This window comes from Anarrhichthys ocellatus, unplaced genomic scaffold (genome assembly GCF_004355925.1).
Source record: "Anarrhichthys ocellatus isolate YVR2014 unplaced genomic scaffold, GSC_Weel_1.0 scaffold89, whole genome shotgun sequence".
Taxonomy (NCBI): Eukaryota; Metazoa; Chordata; class Actinopteri; order Perciformes; family Anarhichadidae; genus Anarrhichthys; species Anarrhichthys ocellatus.
In genome coordinates this window covers 772033-796544 of record NW_022280119.1, presented here as the reverse complement: position 1 = coordinate 796544, position 24512 = coordinate 772033, and the positions used below count along the sequence as shown (strand labels likewise).

Below are 24512 nucleotides of genomic sequence, written 5' to 3'. Positions count from 1 at the left end.
GTAGGCTGTGGTATATTTGCCACAACTAATTAAATATCTGAAATATTATTCTGCAATTACACTAAGGAAATTGGATTTAAACAACAAATAATCCACACCTTTATATAATGAATACATTTGACTTTAAATTGCTGCGATAGGAAACGTGCCATAATGTGGAAAAAGGACATCGAGTTCAGATGTCCCTGTTGTTACGCAACACAATTATGGTACACAGGACAAACATGTTTTTTTCTCCCACTTTCGGGATGTCACAGCTGGGTTTTCAATTGGTCTCTTGGTGCCCAATTAACTTACGCACTTGGCTGTTGGAGAGTTTTACAGCGTCTTAGTCATGCAAAATAATTAAATACATTTTCTCACAGAGCTCTTCGCATCTTTCATTATGTTTTCTACACACTGATGGTGTGCATTTTAATAAAGAATCATATTTTTTCTCATGATTGACTACCTGTTGATTACGGCTCTGTGATGTCCCTGGTTAATCGGTGAGAGAACAGCGGCGTGTTCCCATAGATACATGTCAACAGATGAGCTCCAATGATACCCAGCCTACATCGTGGGGAAACCACAGAGTCCCGTTTGACTTTTACCATCGCCTGATGCGTATTGCGGTGCACACACGAAGCGGATAACTCTGCACCTGTTCCTCCGTAGTGGATTGCGCTTCTGCTAAAATGTGTGGATAGTTTACATTTATAACACCAGGACACATCAATAGTTTAATGCATGTGCTCATATTTGTTTAATTATATTCAGTTACCTTCTATTGATTAGCCTTTTGCCCCTGAACGCTTCATCTGTGTCCCAACTGCTGTCGTCTTCGAAGATCTGCGTGCCGCTTCAGCCCTAATCAACTCTAAACATTTGGCCAGGATGGAGCAGCTCTAATGTACTTATAATGGCCTATGAGCTTTTGTCTCGCAATTGGGATCAACCTGTTTATTATAACAAAGATCTCTCTCTTCGTCGCGCGCCAGCCTACTTTTTACGCACAACGATGAGCTCGGAGAAGCCGAACTTTCTGTCGCAGCCGGTCGTGAAGAACGTTTTCATGTACCGAAACGGCGACCCTTACTACGACGCTCGCCGGATTGTGATCAACCAAAAGAGGGTGGCCAACTTCGACACTTTGCTGAGAGAGGTGACCGGCGACATACAAGCCCCGTTTGGAGCGGTGAGAAACATCTACACACCGAGAGGAGGTCACAAAGTGGACTGCTTGGAGAGCCTGCAGAGCGGGGAGCAGTACGTCGCTGCTGGGAGGGAGCGATTCAAAAGACTTGAGTAAGACTAACTAACGTTTGGCTTAACTATTTTTCAAATGAGTTTCTCACAGTGTCTAATCCTAAATAATACACATGCATAAATACTGTTGTTTTGCATACATACAACTGCAGGTGTCCAAAGACTAACTTTAAGACCACGACTCAGTGGCCCAGTGCTGAGTCACAGCATGGAGCAGATGAGATCAACACTCCAGAGAAGTGTGCTCTGCTCTGGCCTAAAAATAAGTAGACTTATACTGCAGATAATGAGATTTGTGCAGCAAGTTATTTGTAGAAGGCAGTGGTGAAGAAGCTAAGTGGGAAGATATTCTGAAGCCAAGACGTGTGTGTACTGTCACTGTGTCACCATGTCAGGGAAAGTTGTGGGTTTTTGTATGCATTATCTGCTGCTGAACTGGATATACAGTGCACTTAGTCACCATCCTGTCGTTCCTCTCACTGCATACCATGGTGTTGCTTCAATACCCAGAGGGATTGTATGGAAAATCAGATCTCAAGAGATGATGAATTCACAAATGATTCACCAACTAACTGTTTCCTTACAGTTAATGTGTTTGTACATCCCTGATTGATATCATATTTAAAAACAATCTTAATTTGTGAGTTACAGACTACCTCTGTCGAAAATCAGATAGCTGTGTATGTTTAATTGAGACACATTTCCCTTTATGTTTTGTCTGTAGTTACCTACAGATTGGTTCAAGAAGGAAGAAGATGATGCAGACTCTTCCAATGCAGGTAAGGCAACAGTGTTGCTAAATCAAGCATGCCTTCTTTCATTTTATCAGAAAGTCAGTCAAGAAAGGTAAGTAATGTAGTAAACTGTATTAAGTGAAGTAGTGAAGTAGCTGTAGCAAATTGCAGTGTGTTAGCATGTGTGTATTTGCTTAACTTGGCCCCAGTTTTATACAGATGAATTCATCCAGATCATTTAGGAACGGTTCCTAGTTAAATGTTTAAGTGTCATAAGAGTGAAGTGTAGCCCGAGAAAAGTACTTTCTGTGTCTGTATGTTCTTTGGCATCATACAAACACAATCTGCAGAAATGGAACCTGTTTACATAATTTACGTTTTCTTGTCAATCACTCAGAGAGTCTTGAGGTGCAGTAAGTCCCTACATGCACTTGCCAGAGAAGATCCTCAGGTTCCACTCTACCTCCTTTAGTGTTAGCAGTAAGAAGATCTTGAAGCATCATTTGACCGAGTCTGTCAGTCACTTGCTAACTCACTCAATCGCTGTGGATTGGACAACATGTAAACAGTGAGCCAGTATCCCAGTATCTGTACTAAGTCTTTGCCAGACACAAAAACACAAAAATATCCAGCTGTGTAAACTCAGTTAACGTTTAGCCACATGTGAATGAATACCTTTAATCATAGACACATTTTCTAAATTGTTGTTTCTTTATTCCATTATTATTTATTCCTTTATTTTTTGTTTGGAGATTAATGAAACCCTTCAATGGCTATGTTTTTCAAGACAGGGTTTAGTTACTGTATCCTTACATAATCCAACTTTTTGAAATGAAACTGCCACTAAATGCAAGATACATGAGGATTTGTCACAGTGTAACGGTTTTAGAAAGATCATTTCAGCAAGGTGTTATTGTTTAGCATTCCTCTCTATTCTTCACTGTGAATAATCACTTTGTCGTTGTCTCAATGGCCATGCATTATTGATTTATGGATCATAATCATCCCTCCTTTCAATGCATCTTTAATCACCAGCTATGAAGTCTCAGCCAGAACAAGAGCAGCTCAAAACCTGCTTCAAGGGTGTATTGTTTCTATTTTGAAAGTCAACTGCAGGTCTTCTTCCAAATTTGTATTTTTTTTCTCCCCCATAATAATAAAATAGCATAATGTCTAATTAAACAACAAATAAATAGATGCTGATTTTAATCAGTCGTTGAAACACAAGGTTTTTCTCTAGGATACTACAAATGTGCTGCCCGTTTTTTTCTTTGACCACACACAGCTAATGCTGGCCTGCCTCTCTCTACTGTACAAGGTAATCAAACAAATAGAATCAGGAACTGATTGGGAACTGTTCTAGATTTTGTCTTTTCACCGCCTATTTCAATTTAAATAAGCTTTGTTTTTCAGCTCTATCAGCTCATTAATCACAGATATCCTCAAGGGTTTATTGTTGCTGTTGAGATTACGTGGCGAGCATAAAAAGAGCCAAGTTCGTTGACGAGGACCCTGCCCGCCCCCGCTACCCCACTTTACCTGCCTGATTGTGTCGATTAATGATGAGAACTCTTAGCCGGCTGGATGGTTGGCAAGTTTGCTTCTTTGTCCTTATTGATTTTGAAGCATTATAAGAAGGTCACTGCTTCAGATGTGCCATTCTGTATGTGGCTCATTATGACCCCAGCTTGTGACAATAGTCCCTGTTATGAAGAAATCCTTCCTTTTATATTGCACATACAAGATCTTCTATTGTTCTTACATTCCCTTTTACCTTGAAATGTCCCTCTTTATTGCTCTATGTTTGATTAGGTGGCCTTGAGAGGACCCACTTCAAGCAGTGCTCAAGCCTGCTGGTTGCAGTAAACAGTGATACTGGTAGATTGCTGGAGTGTTCAAGTGAGAGGAGAATCATAGTGATATCCACCTCCAGTCAAGTCCTGGTTATTCACAAATTTCTTTCATCTTAAATTAGCACTAACTTTGCGTATTAACTTAGCTGCACTCTGTAGATGGAATCGAGTGGGTGTGGTATTTCCTCTGTCTGGGTTTCCTGTCACAGGTTACTGCTTAGCACTAACAGTACAACAAGCTTTTGGCCAAACATAATTTGTACATGTACACTAAAATGAGCTGAGGTGACATTTCCTTCCTGCTCTACATTTAAAGATCATGTGCTTATACAAATCATTGTCGTGACCTTATGCCCTGTTACTGGTATACCTCTGAATGTGTCCCACACCTTTTTTTTTTTTTAATGAAGTATATTACTACTTCTGGCCTTCACACCTCTGTTGCCAGGGTGCTCCTACAGGTCCCCAGAAGACTTTCAATATACCTTCTTCCTTATCTCTCTCTCCCTCTCAGAGGATCCAAATCTTAGTGTCACAGTGGGTTGCCGGGTGTTATGGGACAGGACCTGCAGTGCTCACTCTTTGCAATCTCACAACCTTAAAGGATTTCAGAAGGCTCATTCTTCTGCCGTCACAGAGACAAGAGGCAGATTATTTTTAGTGTGTACAATGCTCTTTCTTTTTTTGCTGTCAGGGGGAAGCTTTTGAAGTTACACGATCTTGGTTCTTTTCTCTTTTAGTCTCATTGCCCCCATACCTGTGCCACAAAATATTAAATGATCTCTGAGCAGCTGAATGTTTGACATATTTCACCCTTTCCAGGCCAAACCACTGCCACCGAATCGAATCATTGTGTCAGCTCGATTTCTGAAACCCATCAAGGAGCCGTGTACAATTTTGTAAGTAAAATTTCCCCAACTTAACCGTTTCACACTGTTTTTATTTTGCCTTCAATGTTTTCAGATTGTTTATACAGTATATATATGAAACCCTGATTTTGCCTGTTTACATATACTCACAGGGATATACTTGACAAAGGAAACTAGTCTGTGTCAGTATCAGTGTGTATTTGCTTCAGCCATGTATATTTTCTCTACTTAGTGTGGTAGCAAATGGCGATGTCTTAAACCCGGCCATGAGGGTGTTGATCCACCAGAGGATGCTCAGCCAGTTTGAAAGAATACTAGAGATGATCACAGAGAAGATGGGTTTGAGAGTCCTCGGGGGTGTCCGAAGGTAGGCCCACAAATATGCTCACACGTTTTATATGGACTGTATTTTTCCCCCTACATCATGGTATCATTTCTGTTTTGCTAAAGGTACTCTATGCAGCATTGTCAGTTGCTGATTGTAAACAAACAATATTGAAAGTTGGCTCCTCCTTCGTGGCTCAGAGCCAGAGAGAGAGGCAGCACAGTGGTGTTCAAGCGAGCTAGTGTGCGAATGAGGAGAGGGAGCTGCATTACATTCTAAAGCATTTTTCTTTTCATAGGAAAACTGCATATTTTACCTTTTCCAAAATAATCATATTATATCATATTATCTCAGAAGATTTTCTAGCACTTTGCTGCGGACATTTGCATATTAATAATAATGTATTAATAAATGACCATATGATGATTAAAGGAGGATTTTCTTTACTTTACTTTAGTGCGTCTTGTTTTTACAAACTGGTAGAAACACATGATGGACACTGTGGGGCTTTTGACGTTGTTTCTGTTTCCCAGTCTCTACACCTATGAAGGCCACCCGGTGACTGATGGGAATCAACTGGAGTGCAGTCAGCTGTATGTTGCTGTGGGAAGAGAAAGGTTTAAGAAGCTGCCCTACAGTGATCTTCTTTTTACAAAACCCAGAGGGACAAGGAGAGTCAATGGGTAAGTAATCCAGTATCAGAACATTTTCAATTTAATGTGGTTATTTTCCTTCTCAAACCTATATATTAAAAGAAAAACTTGAAGGTGCAGTGTGTAGGATTTGATGGCATCTAACGGTGAGGTTGCAGATTGCCACCAACTGAAAATTCTCCAGTGTGCCAAGCGTTTAGGAGAACAACAACAGCGAAAACACGAATGGTAATATGGAGCCAGTGTTTGGTTGGTCCGTTCTGGGCATATGTAGAAACACGGTGGTCTGCTTTGTGAAGAGGACCAGCTCCATATGTAGATATAAACGGCTCCCAACAATTCTTATTCTCAGGTGATTATACACTAAAGAAAACATATTTATTAATATCTTAAATTTCTGCCAATAGATCCCCCTAAATACCACACACTGTTCCTCTAAACTCACTTTCAGAATATCTTTGAATTTCCTTAAAAACTCTGTAAACAATTACCTTATATTGAGCAAGGTAACTAAGGTCACTAAGGTTCTAAGAGCGATCAGATTGTATCTCTCTGTGTTCCAGTGTGGCAATTAATTACTCCTCCAGGGTTAATATCTGCTTTCCAGTTTCCTAAACCCCACATCCTGTAGCTCCAAATATACTTTTAAGGATGTATAACTTGCTACATGTAAATAAAAGTGTAGTCTTTCTTCTGTAATGTTTGAATAATCTTTAGAAAGGAACAAAGATCATCAGAAAGAGAATGTATACTTACCATATCACATGCGTCCACACAAAGCTACAGTATCTTAAACACACTTTATTTATGTATCTATTCATAATTTAGGTATTTGTTGAATTGGAACTTTACTTTTTAATCAAATACCACCCAGTAAAGTGTTTCAACCTCAAACTTTTCATTTTCAGATGAAGTTTAGTTCTATTGTAGTTTCACATTCACATTTCATTTCAGATTCCTTTGTTCATTAATGGCAAACACTCTCTATCATCTATTTACTGTATGTTAATACAAAATTGTTTTGTTCACAGAATGAAAGCTTACTCGCTACCACCTATCTACAGATTCTCCAAGCAAAATGGAAATGTAAGGATTACACGTGCCTTTGACATCATTTATTTTGATTATTTTGTTTAGTTTCAAATTGGAAATCAGAAATTCAACATTTCCATAGCTGGCATACTTGACGTTGTTCATATAAACCAGCTTGCATAGAGACAATTAGCACAGATTTAAATTTGAGTTTATTGTTGGTCATGTTTTCCACAAGTTTCTCATCAATTGAACTCGACTTGTATTTCCTCCAGAGTAAGTCTATGGTCAGATGCAGTGATAGTGGTGATGGAAACTCTAAGGCCTCTCCTCCAAGCCACAATGGCAGCAAGGGTCACCTGTCCTCCATCGTCAGAGAGATCTCTCAGGCCAGACTCATGTCCCTCAGGAAGAAGAGGAGTGGACAAAGCATGACCCTCGGCATCTCTGATAATGGTAATGCAGAAACAAATCGAACGGTATGAAAAGGAATACCAATGCAGTGTGGTGGAAGTGGCTTTGGCTCTGCGCTCCTGGGGGGGGGGGGGGCGGCGCGGCAAGCTCACCTGTAGGCATTAGTCACAAGCACACGTTGATAGTGTTTGTGTAATAACTCTCACTGACCAGAGGGAGGAAATAAAAGTTCCACCCTGCACGTCAAAAGCGGAAGACAGTTTGTGTGTATCTGTGTGTTTCTGTTTCTCAATCCCTGATGAAGTGAATACTTGCGGGGATGTATGCTTACATGTGTGGTTGCATGTGCTTGTGCAATCAAGAAGATGAGTGCCTGGCTTAAGACACTTCTCACAAGAATGTCACAGACCATAAGAGCTGCCTTTTAAAATCTCTATGTCTTCTCCCACACATCATTTCCATAAACATGTGCACAAACAGGGCTTGTATACAGTAATACAAGGTAATATGATATCCAGATGATGTAATGCATGGCTTTTTAAATCTTATGTAACCTGCTGCAACATTAAATGCCCACATAGTGGCGCTGTTGCTCTGCAAAAAAGTAGAGCAAGAAATATTGAAAGTAGGTCTTGCATGATGACATTAACTACTATTACAAGAAACACATTACGTCATCTTCTGGGCTTGAGATATTTCAGTGTTACAATGTCCTACAGAAACTCTTTTTACCTCTAAATATTAAGATGTTTTGTTGCTCTGGGTCCCTTCAGATGTTTCCCATGAATAGTATATACATTGTAGATATATACATATTTATACATTGTGAGAAGGAGTTGAGAGTTTTTCTTCTCTTTTTGAAAACAAAATATTACAGTAAAATGGATTTTCTGCAGACTGCTGCTGACCTTGTTATAACGCCTACTGCGGTACGAACCACCATTACGTCATCTCTGGCTCATGATAGATGTTGCCTGTTTGCTACTCTGGCAGGAGTCTTGACAGCTGAAGCCCAAAGGAGCATGGAGAATTCTGTCTGTGGTTCAGGGGAGCTGGCATTTTGCATCAAGAGAGGGATCAGGAATGTGTGTGCGTTCGTCTTTGTCTGCATTTGAAACCTGTAATGTCACCCTCAAAATCCCCCGAGCATCAGATTGTGTGGCATGTCATATTACGGGTATAGAAAACATGTTGCATTATTGGTCCCCTTCGGTGACATTGAGCAAAGATTAAATTAACAGACAGACAGCTCGGAAAACAAGACCAGGCATCAGAAAATATTGTTTGAAAGGCTTGGAGAGCGTATCATATTTTCATGCACCATATACTGTTTGACCTATAAAGTCTTTTTCAAATGTGTCATGTTTACAAGAAACAATATTTATTGATTTGTCTGGCTTAGTAGCTAGGTGTAGTCCATGTAATGCAGTCTCTGCATGGCAGTTGGTTTGTCTCTGTCCATGGTGCTGAACAAAGCTTTTGTAAGATTCAGCAGGTTGAGGTTTCCTAAAGGAATCTCCTATATTTCCTCGTCTTTTCTCCCAAGGCAAACCAATGCCAAGATGTTATTTGTGCATTTGGTTTCTCAAAAGCAAACGAGTTGAAATCATAGTTGCCTATTGGCTCACCAAAAACAAATTGTTTATGTACCCATTGACTTTTACATTTAGTGTTGCGTTCATGTTTGTCCAGTTTAGCTTCTCAATAGGGACACAGTGTTCATATCCCCTTTGTTTCGTGATTCACAGCAGCACAGAGGTGTTTTTGGTGTCCCTTTGGGAAATCCTGCCCTGGCTGGGTATCAGGTAAACACATCCCAATCTGGTGCCAAACAGAACACAGCCAAAAAAATTGCTGACTGGCAGAGGCTGTGGAAAGAACACAGCATGACACCCACACTTCAGACATCTGGTGTGCTGGAACATTGGAATGAAAACAAAAGATTATTATAAAGGTGTCATGGAATTATCAATGTTTTTGTGAGAGAGGGAGGGGTAGGAAATTATAGAGAGATGCAATGCTTTAAAAGAAGCAAATGATAGAGAGAAAAGACAAAGGCGACAGAGTGACCTCATAACTCGAGATTCTCCCTTTGTTCTGTGCTGACTCTGTTGTGACAGGGAGGTTAGTTTTTGTGTGTGTCAGTACGCCAGTCTCCATTATTCACTGTCTATCAGCTGCTGGAAGCCAGACTGAAGATAACTCAGCAGTGTCTGTCTGGTGTATTGTAAAGCTTCTGACTTTTTTGCCTCATCAGAGTGAACACAGTGGTGAGTGACAGCAAAGACAAGGGGGAGGCAGTGCGACAACTCATGCAGCAAAGGTCACGGAATGAATCTGAACTATAACAAAGACATTTGGCGTAAAGTACTTCACCAACAAGACACATTGCCCGTCCTACACTACACCCAACAGAGTAATATTTTATGGCAGCCATTTTTTAAGGACAATGATTTGTCCAATTTAGCCAGTAATCAAAAACACATTCATGTTCAGGTTGTATATAACAAGTCAACAGTTGTTGCTAACCTCAAAATAGAAATAGGACGTTTATCAGTGTTCTCTTTCTTAAAGGGCCTGGGTGACCAGTTCAGTTAATGCTTCCCTTGAGAAGAGAGGAGGGAAGATGAGAAGTAAAAAGAGAAGCAGCAGAAATGGGAAAACAGAGAAGAATAAAGGATAGTAGAACAAGGAAATAATTTGTTTTGGCAGGGGAGGGGAGATAGGATGTAATGAGAAGGGAGGATAAAAGAGAAAGGTTGAAGAAGAGGGAATAAAGAGGTAAGATGATGGAGGCAGGAGAACATTATGAGGAAGGAGGAAAAAAAGAGTACAGGTAGAATCAAATAGTGAGTAACCCGAGATGGAGGAGCATAAGCATTGAGTGGAGGAAAAACGATAGAGGTAGAGGGATGGGGTGGGTTTGGAATAATTGCCTTTCATTTGGATAATATCTCCATTTAGAGTCATCAAAGCAGCATTTCACTTGTCCCTGCCCCTTGCTGGGAACAAATTGCTGCTCTGAAAATCAACAAAAGAGCCTTGCACTTCAAGGAGGACGGACAGACAGAAAGGTATGGACAAGTGAAATGAAAGGGGAAGCAAGAGGGAAAGCACAACAGAAGGGGTAGATGAAGGGGGTCTACTGATTATGTGGACTCGTACATGGATTGTATGTGCCTATGTGCATGCATTAGTAAGGGGGCTTTCTGATTTGCAAAACTGTGTGTGTCCTTTTCAAGTCTACTCAGACCATGATTGGTATCTGCCAAAATAAGCAAATTGTCCCTCTTTACATAATGGCAGGAATTAGGCCAATAACTCTACAGCATTGATATTTGAAATACAGGTGCTACTTTAAAACACATAACAGTGCGGTGTGAGTTTTGGCACCGATAACCTTGTTTTTATTTAATATGATCAAATTGAACAATAAATCATGAGGATATTTGAAACGCAATGCAACCAATACAGTCAACATATAACACAATGCAGTACTTTTTCGCATTTTGTGTTAGTAATGGATGCAGAGATGCACACAGTTAGTGCTAAAGGAGTGTTGGAATAATACTTCTTTGGGGGCTAATGATACTTTGGACATGGTGAATGACTTGTCAGAGTATTACCTGTGAAAACACACACTCTGGATATTGTTGATGGTATCTTTATTTGAGCTGTTCTTTAATTGTTATGGAAACTTTATTCAATGGAAGAAAATTCTAGCTAAATAAACTCACTTTTTACATTGCCGGGCACTCATAGGGCTTGTTTCAAGGACTTGTTTGCCATGCGAGCTACACTGTAATAATGATTTACAGTGCTGTAAATCAAACAAGTTTTCACACGTGTAGTTTTTGCAATTGGAAGCCGATTCCATGCAGGCTGTCCAGCCTGAAACCCAGCAATATGATAAAAAAGTCTTCCAACTGGTATGAACACATAAGTCGTTTGCTCATACACTTTAACACAACCTACAGGAGCTTCTCTTCAATTTGCGCCCCTACTGGTGGCAAGAGATTAACATGTCCTCTTAACTTAATGTAACGGTTGCAGTTTGAAACCTGTGGTTAACAATGCAAAACAGTCACAGTTTGGTGTAGGCAACAAAACTACTTAGTTATGTTTTGGAAAAGGGATTTGGGTTAAAAGGCTATTCAAATTAAGTTAACCTACGTTACAAATGTAATGCACGTCATGTGCATTACGTAGGTTAACCTACATATGAAAGTCAAATAACTCAATGTTGACTTTTGGTTTCACATGAGAGACGAACAGCGGTCTCCTGTGATTGTTTCACCTGTCCATCCATCATTACCCCCACCTTATGCAGACTTCATAGTTTTTTATACTGCGTCACCTGACATCCTCTTTTGCTCCCGTCATAATTGCTACAGCCATTACATTACAGTCATTTAGCAGATGCTTTTATCCAAAGCGACTTACAATTCAGATTCTATCACATTTCTACACCGTAGGCACAGCTACAGGAGCAATTTTGGGGTTAAGTGTCTTGTTCAAGAACACATCGACATGCGACTAGCAGAGCCGGAGCCGGGGATCGAACCGCCGCTCCTCTGATTGAAGGACGGCTCTGCTATCCACTTAGTCACAGTCGCCCATTAAAGGTCTTCGCCTAAGAATAAACGACCTATGGGTTAATTTTGTAGAAGGACAGAGTTTAAAAGAACAAATGATTCAACAATCTTCCCTCCTTTATTTCATTTTATTTTATTTTGGTATCTCAATTGTGAAGTCTCAGTACCTCATTAAGGTTCATCTTGCCTTTTGTTTCCTATCTCTAAGTCTGGAGATGGTGAGTTCCAAACGACTTGAGTAACTCTAACCAAGTTGCATTGAAATATCAAGAAAATCCACTTTACACATAACGTTATGTTCTGAGTAGCCTGCTGTCTCCTTTTCATGAACAAGGTTGCATCCTTTAATGTAGCAGGGAGCCAATTCAATTCATGCCACACAATAGGTACACGTTATGTCCATTCCATTTTTGTTGAAGGGACTTTAATTTGAAGTCAAGGAAGTTTTGAAATATTTTTCAGAATACCTAATTTCCAAAAGTCTAAATGGAAATATTCTTGGTATTATTTGCAAGTTGAATATTAGAGGAATTAATATTGCTGCATACAGTATGTGAGTGTGTCTGTGTGTTTATGCGTGCCTTTACACATGCACAAGCCATCCAAGCCAGATCAACTTTTTGCCTCTGGTGTCATAAAATGTGATGCTGCCTTGGGGAATTAGCTCTGTTAGAATGTGTATCTATAACGCCTGTCAGAGTGAAATAGGGTTCAGAACAGCATTGGGAGGCAGGAGACATGTACATAAAGAGGCTGTGTGTCTGAAATTGTGTGTCTGTGTCAAAAAAAAAAGAGGCTCAGCAGCAAATGATGAGAGACGGCAACATTTGCCAAGTTCTTAGAAAGTGTGGTGTGTGAGCACTGCGTTAAAAGTATGTATGTGTATGTTATGTGCATGACGGTTTTTATGTGCACACGCTTGCATGTCACATTTCAGACAACATGGCCATCCTTTCCAATTCCCTCCTCAATTCTTCTCCTTTCATCTCTCCCTTTTCACTACAGCTCAAAAAGGTTCTTCATGACCCTTTGATGCAGGATTACTGGATTAAAATGCAGAGTAGCTGTACTAATCTGCCACATAATCTGTTAACAAGTGTTTCAGCTGTGACATACAACAGTGAGGGCTGTGACACGTAAATTATAGGGTTAGGGTAACGTGTGACACTTTCAATGAAAAAAAGATTCTTAATTTCTCTCACTTGTAATCTAGCCTGCTTTGCGTGTTTTTAAATGTTTCTCAGGTTTAGCTAGTCACACATCTGGAGTAGCTGTGATAGGAACATCAGCATTTGCAGGATTTGTATCAGCCTAAGACAGTGAAACAGCGTTGACATTCAACCTAAATGGCAAGAGTAAATATGACATTTGTGGAGAACTTAAGTTTACATCATTTGCCACGCAACATGCTTTTTGTTAATCACTGTTGGTTATAATGCATTAATACATACACTTTCAAATGTTTTACATTTCACTCATTTATCATTTTTAATCCAAATAAGAAAGTTTAGGGTGCAAAGAGAACATGAAAACATTTAGATTTAGACAAAACTGATTAGACAGAAGCCATTCGAAATAAACCTTTCATGTGATGAACACACTGGATGGCATGGTTTCCGGCAACTGTGAGAAAAGTAAGAGAACAAGTTCCATGAGTTATTAAAATATTTAACTGAAGCTGTGACCTTTATGAATATGACTCTGTCTGTGTAACTGCAACATTGTTAAGCAGCACCTTCCTCTGATTAAATGTCCAACTTTCTAAGCACAGGGCTGCACTTAACTTTAGATGAGAGGCATTTTTTACTCTATTGAAAAAATTCACTCTCGTGATAGGGTGTTTATTTATTCAGATGCATCGTGGAAACAAAGATGAATGTACATTATGTTATAGTCTATAAGTACTTTAAATTACCCCTATATGTCCTATTACTACTGTATAAGCTAGGGCCAGCTACTTCCGGGACCCCTTCGAGTAAGCCTTAGGCCTGCCGGGGAGAAGAAGACAGAGACACTGCAGACCACCAAGCAGGATCTGGATCTGCACCTGGACCAAACTCCGTACCCTATAGGGTAACTGCCCCAGGCTCCTGAAGTGTTTGTGGAAGCTGATGGATGTGGCAATCCCAATCGATCAGATGAGTGTGGAGCAGAGCGGACACCGGCTTCATTCCGAAGGAGAAAGACTCCCACAACATCAGCCAGTTCAGAGGTATGGCCATGCTAAACCTGGAAGGGAAGATATTCTTCTCTGTGGTGGCAAACAACTACATCAACACCAGTTGTTAGAAGGCAAGCGTTTCAGGGTTTCCTGGCTGCATGGAGCACTCGGCCATGATCTGGGAACAAAATCAAGAAAGCCCAGCGCAGCAAATCAGATCCTGGCGTAATTTGGTTGGATCTCGTAAATGCCTACTGGTCTGTTCCCGACCACTTCTTACATGTACCATCATGCATCTAGAGACGAGTAGCAAAGTACTTTAACAACTTCCATGTCTGCTATACAACTCAGGAGATCTCAACTTGTTTGCACCAGCTGGAGAAAGGTAAAGCAATGGGTTGCTCGATCTCTCGCATCCTTTTCACAACAACAGCAGTTCAGATAATCCTAATTGGTGGAAGACACATTGTTCGAAGAGTCAGATCCCAGTACGGTCAATGACTCCTGGCCCTACATAGCTGAATCAATGATGTTACCATCCTCCCTCAGACACCAGCATGCACCTCCAGACACCTGAAAAGGCTTTTGGAGCTGCTACTATGGGCCAGGATGAAAATAAAATCAGACCCGCAGTCTCTCAATCCGGAAAGGAGTAAGGAACGAGAACATCTCCCTCTTAGTTGATATTGACAATTTCCAGTTCCGTGTGGTCCAACCTGGGACCAACCTGTGCAAATTCTTGGAATGCTTTACACAGCAAACCTGTCCATTGCTGCCTCATGCCAGCTCTTGGACATTCTAAGCAAGATTGACCAAAGCTTCTTACTGGGGAAATTCAAGATCTGATGTTACCTCTTTTTACCTTATACCAACGTCTGATGCGGCCCCTGAAGTTGTGCAACATCACCTCAACAACAGCTCTGAAGATGGATTCAAAAGCCAACAAATACACCTGTAAATGGCTTGGCCTTCCTTTATGTCTTTCTAACACGGCACTGTTTGGGAAGAATACCCTGAAGATTCCACTAAAATTCATTAGCTTTGGCTACGAACAGGAGAAGGTGAGGCTTGTGTTCGAGTTGAGGGACTCACCTGACCTGTCTGTCTAAAACATCATCGCCAAAGTTTGCACAGGATGCAAGTGGAATGTGATGCAGACAGTAAACCAGGCAATCAATTAACTGGAACACCAAGAGATCGTTGGATTGAAGCCAGGCAGGGCCGGTTTTGGAGTGGAAATGGCAGCCAAGATATGGTCCAAAGCCACAATAAAGGATGAACAATCAAGGCTGTGTGCCATCAGCAGCAAGGGAGATGGACAACATGGGAGGTTGTGATTATCAGAGCAGTGATTTGAGCGTATATGTGGGAGACACTCCAAGCGAGGCCGAACTTTCTTATCAGGGCCACGTACACTACCCTTACCAGTCCCTGGAACCTGCACCTTGGGTACAGCTCAGAGAATACCTGCCAACACTGCAACTTCCAGAACTAGAGCATGTTGTAGATTATTTTTGGCTGCATGGCAGCATTGACACAGGGCCACTACTGATGGCACGACGACTGGGTCCTGCACAAGATAGTCAAAACCGTGGAGGCACTCACCCTGCCGCTGCTCTACTACCTCGAGATGTTCAGGGATTAAAAGAGGGAAACATCAGTGAAGGGGGTCTCAGCTGCATGTCCAAAGTCAATTGATGACTTTATATTGTCTATAGGTGTGAATGGAATGGTTGTCTGTCTCTACTGTCTCTGTTAGCCCTGTCATAGCCTGGCGACCTGTCCAAGGTGTACCCTGCCTTCCCCCAATGCCAGCTAGGATCGAATAGGGTAACGATCACAGATCACAGATGGGTGGATATTTTAGTCCGTCTAAGCACAGTTTCCTCATTTATTGAGCGATTTAGCGCTGCACTTAAATGCATAAATTTGGAGGATTTAATAAAAAAAAAGTCAAAATGGAAGCAGCAGGGGCCAAGATATGACTTTTAGGCCCCAGTCTAGGTCATGCCCCGAAAAGGCTGGATCCTACATTTCCCATAATGCAACTGAATAGCGTCTGCCATTTGAAAACCTTCCTCCAGAGCCACACAACTCATTTTTTTGTAGTGCTCAATGACAAGTTAATTGAACTTCATGTGTTAACATGATGGCATTCCTCTTAAATACAGTTGTTGTGATGACCTTTGAGTCCCACATTTAGCATGTACAAAGCATTACCATTACAAATATGATAAGGTGGATGTGCTCATTTGTGGTTTGCTGGATTGCTGATTGCATTACATGCATCACTTTTACCCTAAAGATTCTCGTGATACCGACACTGTATGCTATTTAGCCATGTACACTTATGAATAACATTCAAATATATTATGTGAATGCATGAGAGAGAGAACCAGATGAACAGAATTATTGTGCAGTCATCAGCTTTTACACTATATGGCTGGATTGCGTCACATCACTATATACCCAATACCAACTGGGTCTTTCTCATGTTGGCCACGGCCTTACCATCATTAAATGTTTTAACAAGACTCTGGCCAGTGACTGGAGCACACTTGCTGAGTGGCAACATTTTATAATTACCATTTAGAGTTACTACCCATACTGTTTTACACCCCGCCATAACTCAGCCATGTGCTAAGTGGGTTAAATCAGCTGGGTGTAAATAAGCAATACAATCTACTGTATGGTGATATACAGGGAGTGTTGTGTGAAGTGATTTAGGTACATTAAGTAGTAAGTCAAGTGTTTATTTAACACTGCAGAGCTAATCCGCTGAAAGTAGAATTGGCTTGTGGAGGCCATGTCAACAAGGTTTATTTACAGGGGATAATGGGTGGTGATACTGGGCAGAGCAAGGCAGGTCAGGCAGAGTGGGGTGTGAGCGTGGCAGGAAATGGAATGCACTGGTAGGGGAGGCAGGCTTGGGAACCAGAGAGTATGATCCACTGTGGGCACAGGAAGACAAGGTAAATGCAGGTAAGAGATAACAGTAGGAATGAATTCAGAATACAAAATACTGAGCGGCCGAGAACGACTAACTATCACTGTGGTTGCAACAACGATCTGGCGATGGAAAGCCGGGGTAGATATGTTGTTGAGTAGATTAGTTGAGGGTAGGCAGCTGGGTAGACTGGACAGGTGAAGTGAATGAGTAGTAATCAGGAGGGAGCCGGGAGGAGACAAGGTAGGAGACACGCCCACATAACACACACAGAGACAGACGGAGGAAAACAAGAGATACAGGTGTAGAGGGAAAACAGGAGACACTGCCTGACCGTGACAAATACAGTGTGTATCAAAACAGTGATTTGTATCAGAACTACAACCTTTGACATGTAGGGATTGATTTTTCAGAAGTGGCATTGAAATAAAGATTCTACTATTCCTCATCAAAAAAAAAAAAGCTTCCAATGACCATGGAATCCAAAATATTTCCAGGACACAAAGTCACTCAAAAGATGGGTATGGTCCGAACAAGGGGGACGAAGGGGTCCCCTTGCCTCCTCACCCCTAAACCACATTGATTTTCAGTCGAGGATCACTGTATCCCAGTTTCAATCATTCCCATTCACTCACTGAGAATGGAGAATCCTTGACCTTTTTCGTCGCCATCAATGCTCCCAAGATTTAAATCAACAGCGTAAACACACATGTTACTCAAAGAAAGGAGAATCCTTCCTTTTCAGTCGCCGTCAAAGCTCCTATACGCTACAGTTACATGGCAGTCGTTCTTTGTTACTAAAACCCTTGTTTTGAAAAGACATAAAATGAGTGTGTATTATCACGCAAAAATGTAGCAAGGCGGGTACGTAAAGCGTCATAGTTTGAAACTTAGTGCCATTGACCAAGCTGCGTTGTTTGATGCATTGGTGTGAGAATGTGTTGACAGGGATGACGTATTTTTGCAGGCCGGAGTTGGCATTACTATGGTTCCCTTGACAAAAAGCCAATGTGATTTTGCCATTGGATTTGGAATTATTGCAGAAAATAAGCTCAGTGGAAAACAAACGTTTATGACAGTTGCACGTTTTGTTCAGCAACATGATCTACAGTAATTAACACCACTTTTATAATTTTGGAAGCTTGAATTATAATAAGCATCAATAAAGGGCAAAGGTTAGGTTATAAAAATACTACACACTAGTCTCATGATGTAACCTCACGAACGAGCTAATGGTGGACTAGTGTTTGGCTCATTTAGCAACTCATTTAGCAACTTGTTAGACCGCCTTCACACCATATAACACAAGATTGTGCACAAAAGCATGGCATCAACAGTACTATATTTTGACATTTTCAATACTCTTTTTGAGCTGAAAACCCTCACTGATATGGTTTTCTAGAAGTGTCTCCAGACTAAGAAGAGCTTTATTCAGTTCAATAGGTTTTCCCAGAAGTGCCACAGCACTGAGAACATCTTGACCTGTTCAAAATGACATAACAGCTTTTAGAGAAACTGGAATAATGATTTGCAGAACATTAAAGGAAAGGTTTATTCGCTGCTGTTAAAAGCAACATATACATCCTCAATAAACCTATTTGCGGTTCCCGTTGCCATTGCCATGAAATATAAGATGGGTTCATGCCCTTGTCTGCAACATGTTTCCTGGGGAGTTAAGAATGTGATGTTACTGTATGGATTTAACTCGGAAGTGGAAAAGTTTTTAAATATGATATTAGACCCTGCAAGTCTCTGCTGGACAGATTTTACCCCCTTCAACTGTTCAGTAGAGGACTGAAGAATACACTGATGTAATGCACATCTACATTGTGTTATTGGCTGATGATTGACAACAATCCCTTATATCCTGTAGGATTCATGAAACGATGCAGCTGTTTGCTTACACTGTGCTGGGAATTAAAAAAAACAATGCTCTATTGTTGACAATGTAGCTCAGATTGAGGGTTCATCTGAGCACAGGGAACCATGTGGGATGTTTCTGCTGTGATATTTATTAATTGAGTTGATGAATACAAATCCGTATACAAAATACAGTATTTCGTCGAATAATATTTACATCCTGCTACCTAGTGTGAACTGCACACTCGATTCCCCCAGTGTGTTAGGGTTGCCAGTATTGGATGATCAAATGGAAACACAGAACAAAGCTGCACAATATAACTCTATGGAGCTGCAGAGTGGACACAGAGATCAGATCACCTGTTTTTTTTTATTGATTTTTTTGTTTCGTCCTACAAACCAGTTCCCTAAAACTAAAATCTGCAGCAGTAAGGCAGAATATGTGTGTATGTGTGGTAGTAAAAAAGAGAGAAATGGTTTGTTTTTAGAGAAGTGGGAGGTTGTTGTAGTTTACTACCTGCTAGTATGTCATATTTAGTTGTGTGATTGCAGTGCAGTGCGGTTATTACATTTCTCTGGAACAACATTCTTTTATAACTTTACCTTTCATGACAATGGCAGCTGGAGATGTTTATATGAGTAATTGTACACACTTACAGTTGCATCCTCGTTTTGCCTCACACTGATGGATGAGATGTAGCACGACTTTAGAAGTGTGGGTGTGCTCTGTCGAAGTTTGTTTGACAATAGTGTGTAAGGGAAAGAAGGCATATGTGTGTGTGTCTTTGCCGACTATGAAGGAAAAAAAGAGACAGACAGACACATATTCAGATTTACACACACACACACACACACACACACACACACTATAAAGTAATTTCGCAACACCAGAACCTGGATTTAATGAAGAGCAAGAAAGGGAGGTTCTAAATATTGTGTTTAATTTGATTTAGCATTTTCATGAGCCGGTGCCTCATCCTCAAATCATGTTAAGATGTTTAGAGTCGTTGCGGCTCATCCACTGCTTACTGCTTACACTCAATTGCTTGGCCCTCGCTGTTAATGAATGCGGGCAATTTCCATAAAATATTCTTAAAGAAGTCCGATATCATTACCATAATGTTTCATCTCCCACCATAGCTAAACTTCAATCAGTTTTGCATTTGAAATGCATTAACTGTCTCCATAAACTCTTCTAATCTCTACCCGAGTCATTTTTCTTCTTTAACTGGTATGTGTAGAAAGGTAAAATAATATTAAAGACATTAATTACACTGTTTTTTCCTCACTCTTTTGCTGCTTATTTCTGATTGGGAATTTCAGTCGCATCCATTGTTTCACAACAAGTGTGTAATTGTGCTGTTTATCAGAGCGTATAGTTGTATTCCGCTTATGATGTTTAGGGTTAATTACTTCAAGCCCTTTGATGCACAGGCTCACACGAAAAACTGAAAAGAAAAAAAAAAAGTCATAATTTTGCACTTCAACAAACCTGCCTTGCTGGGCTGATTGCTTCAATGGAAATGAGTGTGTAGCTACTGAGTTGTGATGTCTTCATTTAAACACCAACATCCACGATATCACTATGTGGTTGTTTAGGCAGTACACGATGACAGGGGATTCCTTTGGGGGACTGGGCAAGATGTTCTTGTCTTGCAGACTGCTATTACGGCAAATATACAGTATATATATATTTTTTTTTCTTGTCTCCAATCTACTCTCCCAATGTACTTTTTCAGTCTGTCTGACACATCTTGTCTTGGGCAGAAATATTTAGACTGCAGCTTTTAACAATGTTGATAAGTATATAGGAAATTAAAAAAGCTTTCGCAGACTAAACAATGGATTTCTCCATATTAAAAATATATTATGGGGCCCATTTCTACTTTCAAATCAATGTTGACTGCCTACTCTTAAATTGAAAGCCAGTATCGTGGATAAACAGCAACACTGGTTGTGAGGACTTGAAGGAACTCTTTCAATGTTTGTGTGTTACATCTACCTTAACGGGGATTATTAGGACGATTACTGTGGTGGTAAAAATTATAACGATGATGAAGATGATCTAATTCTGAATCTTCTCACCACCTTGAACTGCCCCGCCGTACTCATCCCCTCCCCTCATGAGCTTACAAAGTGTTTTCTGGCTCTCTCTGCCACACTTCCATTGTCTGTGCAAGTTGTTTACTTGGCTGAGATGGTCTTGGGTGTTTTTCTTCTTCTCCACCAGGTGTCAGTCTTGTTCTGTGTTTTGGTCAGGAAAACAACTGTGGTATAAAATATGTATAATTTCAATAACTGGATGATGAATAAAAGCTCCCTTATTTATAGGATCTTTTTTTGAATTTCTGGAATGATGTAATCGGCTCTGACTGGGTTTAGGGTCCTGAAAAGTATTCAGCAATGTTCCTCATATTAAACCTGTAAAATTGCATGAGGGAATGGAAAACAAAACACTTAACAAGAGTGCCATGATTCTGAATTAACCAGCGCATAGCCTATTTGGGATTTTTTTTACGTTAAATTCATGTTGAGATGTGCAGAGTTACATGCTGCATTTAATCATTTTGACCTTCTTCTACAAAACAGAATGTTGAATCAAAATATGATTCATGTCTTTGATGCATTTCATGGCATTTTATTACCTCCGTCTCTATTGTGTCTGATATGGCCAACAGAAGTCTCTTTAAGCCTATGTGAGATGTAATAAATGTTGATGTATTTACACCAGGCTGACACCCATAATCATCCTTCTTGTTATATTGCCCCTAATAAGCCAATTCAGGGCACAATGTCATACATTTGGACGAGACAAAGATATTTCTCTATCCCATAAAGTCACACTGAAACCTACTTTATTCAATCCCTTTTTTTAAACAGACTACTTTTCTCTGAAATAAGCCCGCGCCTCTCTTCAGATTTTTGCAAACAGTGTGCTCAGGTAACATAATTGTGTTCTCTTTCTATAACCAGATGACCTGGAATCAAAGGCTGATGATGGGAACGCGGAGGACAAGACCCCCCAAGACCAGCCAGCTGAGGAGGTAGAAACAAGCAGCACTGAATATAATATACTGTTAGTGTAGCATGTAATGGCATCTTTGTAAAGAGGTGAAGGTGTACACTCGGTTTTGTAGCGCGTTACCCAAAGAATGATGATGAGTCTGCTCTAGTTTTGAAGATGCTGATTTTCATATTATTATCTATTTCACCTACTTTTACTTTGCTTTAAGATACATAATTCATATAAATATCACCCATAGTATGTTAGGCATATTGATTGACATGCCATTAAAAGGGTTTTGAAAATAATACAGAATGCTTTGGCTCCTCTTGATTTGTATAGCAAATAATAGCGATATCTCTTTCATTCAGGAAAGTGTATGTCACAGGGGGAATGATTGTAACAATGCAATTACATTGTATGCCTGTTTAAATATTTAGAGCCACAGTATAAATTGTTTCCGTGGTATTATTGCATTACAGAATTCTGCAGATGATGCTACAAAAGCCGCGGAGGATAATGGTGAAACGGCAGGAGATAAGGAGGAGGCTGTTGCTGAAAACACCACAGAAGAAGACCCTTCCACTAATAAAGATGAAATGAAGGAAAACCAGGAAAGAATTGGTGAAAAAGAAGGAGGGGAAGATAAGGAGGAAAATACCGAGCTAAATGAGGAAAAAGAGGGAGCAACAGCAGGATTTGAGGAGGAGGAGGAGGCGGTAAAAAAAGAAGTACAGGAGGTGGTCACAGATGAGAGTAAGGAGGAGGTTAAATGTGAGGAGCAGGGGTCCAGCAGTAGCAACAGTGATATGACCCAGGACAGTAAAGAGAAAGAGGATGGAGGCCATACATTGTCTGAGGGCGAAACAGATGAGCGAGACAGAAATATAGAAGAAGAGGAGCAAAATAAAGACAGTGAAAAGGGGGAGAAAAGCAGTGAGGACAAAGTTAATGATGAAGACATGGGGGACGAACAGAAAGAGACAGAAAACAGCAGTGACCAGGGAAAGACTCATTCAGATAACGAGACAAAAGAGAACGATAGCGGCAGAAATAGCAGTAGTGAAAGTAACCAGGATGAAGATGTGAGGAAAACAAAAGAGGGAGCTACCAAGGAGGCAGGAGAAGAAAAGAGAGACGTGAATGGAGAGGTCAGTGGAGGAGATGATGAAGTGGAAAGTGGAACAGAGCTGGACACTGTCGAGAATTCAGCCAAAGATGCCGCACCAAATGGAGAGAAAGGGGTGGATAATGATGAAGGTAATCAAGATAATAACAGGAAATAAGGATGAGGAAAGAAAAGAGAAAGTCGTTGGATGAGCGGTGCTGGAAATAGTAAGCAAGACTTTATGATACTATTTTAAAATAATGAAGGTGACAGAGCAAATAAAAAGTCTTACTCGACGGCCATGTAGAGTCGGCACTGAAAAGTAAACAGGGTCCCAAATGTCAAGAAAGCAATAGAAGCTTTGACAGCTTAATGATGTCAGCTACAAAAACACCATCACAACTTCAGGTATATATTCAAAAGCTATTATTCAAAACATTATTCATAACTCATCATGTCAGAAACGGGCAAAACAAATTAAAGCTTATATATTCTTATTTTTAATTAAGACATACTGTCACCTTGTGGGCTGCTTTATCGTTTCAGTATACACTGTCTGTGAGCACTGTAGTGAGTGATGCTGGGAAATTGAAATATAATTACAGTCATACAATGTTTATTAAATATATATATATATATGTATTTTTAACAGATATGATTATACTAGTTGGTTGTTTTTAAGATGCTTTTTGTATGTATGGTATACTTCGTACTATTTCCCAAAACAAGTGATACAAATGAACTTTTGTAAGTACAATAAGCCATGTTTACTATTGTAAGCATACTGTCTGCATCTGCATGTTATTCCAAATCATAATCCTTCATTAGGTTGTCATTACGTCTTAAGATATCTGTTTATTTATGTCTATCCCCTACCATAAATATAAAAGAGAAAAGTGAGGCACCTTTAAAGGATGCTTTAATAATACAGACTTGGCTTGCTGTCACTTCATTATAACCATGTGTAATCAAATTTGTCAAAAAATAATAAAAAATAATGCTTAGAGTGTGATAATACTAGCTTTTTTGTGGCGGTGCATCTGATCATTATTGACTTTACTTTAGACAATGTTTGTCAAATTGGACGATCTATATGAAATAGATTAAGATAAATATTCATGTTCTCTTGAGCCACTACTGCTACAACTTTTTTTTTTTAATGCTTTATTGGTAAGTTTAATTATTTTACTATTATTTGCTAAACAGTGGCCCCAAATCCAGCACAACCAGAAACAGCGATGGTGTCTCTGTTGCTCACCATGTTGTCATGTAACTCCAACATGACACTCCATCGTCTAACCATGACAACATGGTGAGCAACACAATGTTTTATCATTATTTTGTCAGTCAGAAGAATATATCTCCAGCATTCATGTCAGCCAGTCTTTTCACGCAAACCTGTGATTTGTGTGCTTGATAATAATGTCTGCACAGACACTTGAGTGCTTACAGTGAAACGGTTTTCTGAATGCACCAATAAATATAATGACAATGTGCATCAACCATAACTTATTTAGGCCTGTAATCTAATTCAAGGAACCAAGATGCAAAGCTTAGCAAGTAACAGTCTTGAGTCTTAAACATCTTTGGCGAGAAAGACAAACGAGACAAGATTTAGAATTTGATGCAGCTAACACATCTTGTGATTTTGTCCAGTTATTTTGCCTCTCTGTTTTCCCATGAAACAAGGTTGCATAAAGCCACTATAA

At 40.1% G+C, this 24512-nt stretch overlaps 1 protein-coding gene across 1 annotated transcript; it reads left to right on the top strand.

Moving 5' to 3' along the window:
- Window positions 1-1000: 1000 nt before the first annotated feature.
- LOC116398764 (doublecortin domain-containing protein 2-like) lies at window positions 1001-23265 on the top strand. Its single transcript, XM_031875354.1, has 9 exons — window positions 1001-1287; window positions 1973-2027; window positions 4658-4734; window positions 4937-5071; window positions 5563-5712; window positions 6714-6768; window positions 6990-7170; window positions 21665-21735; window positions 22178-23265. The coding sequence occupies exons 1-9, from the start codon at window positions 1001-1003 to the stop codon at window positions 22979-22981; spliced, it is 1815 nt and encodes a 604-aa protein (XP_031731214.1). The 3' UTR covers window positions 22982-23265.
- Window positions 23266-24512: the final 1247 nt, after the last annotated feature.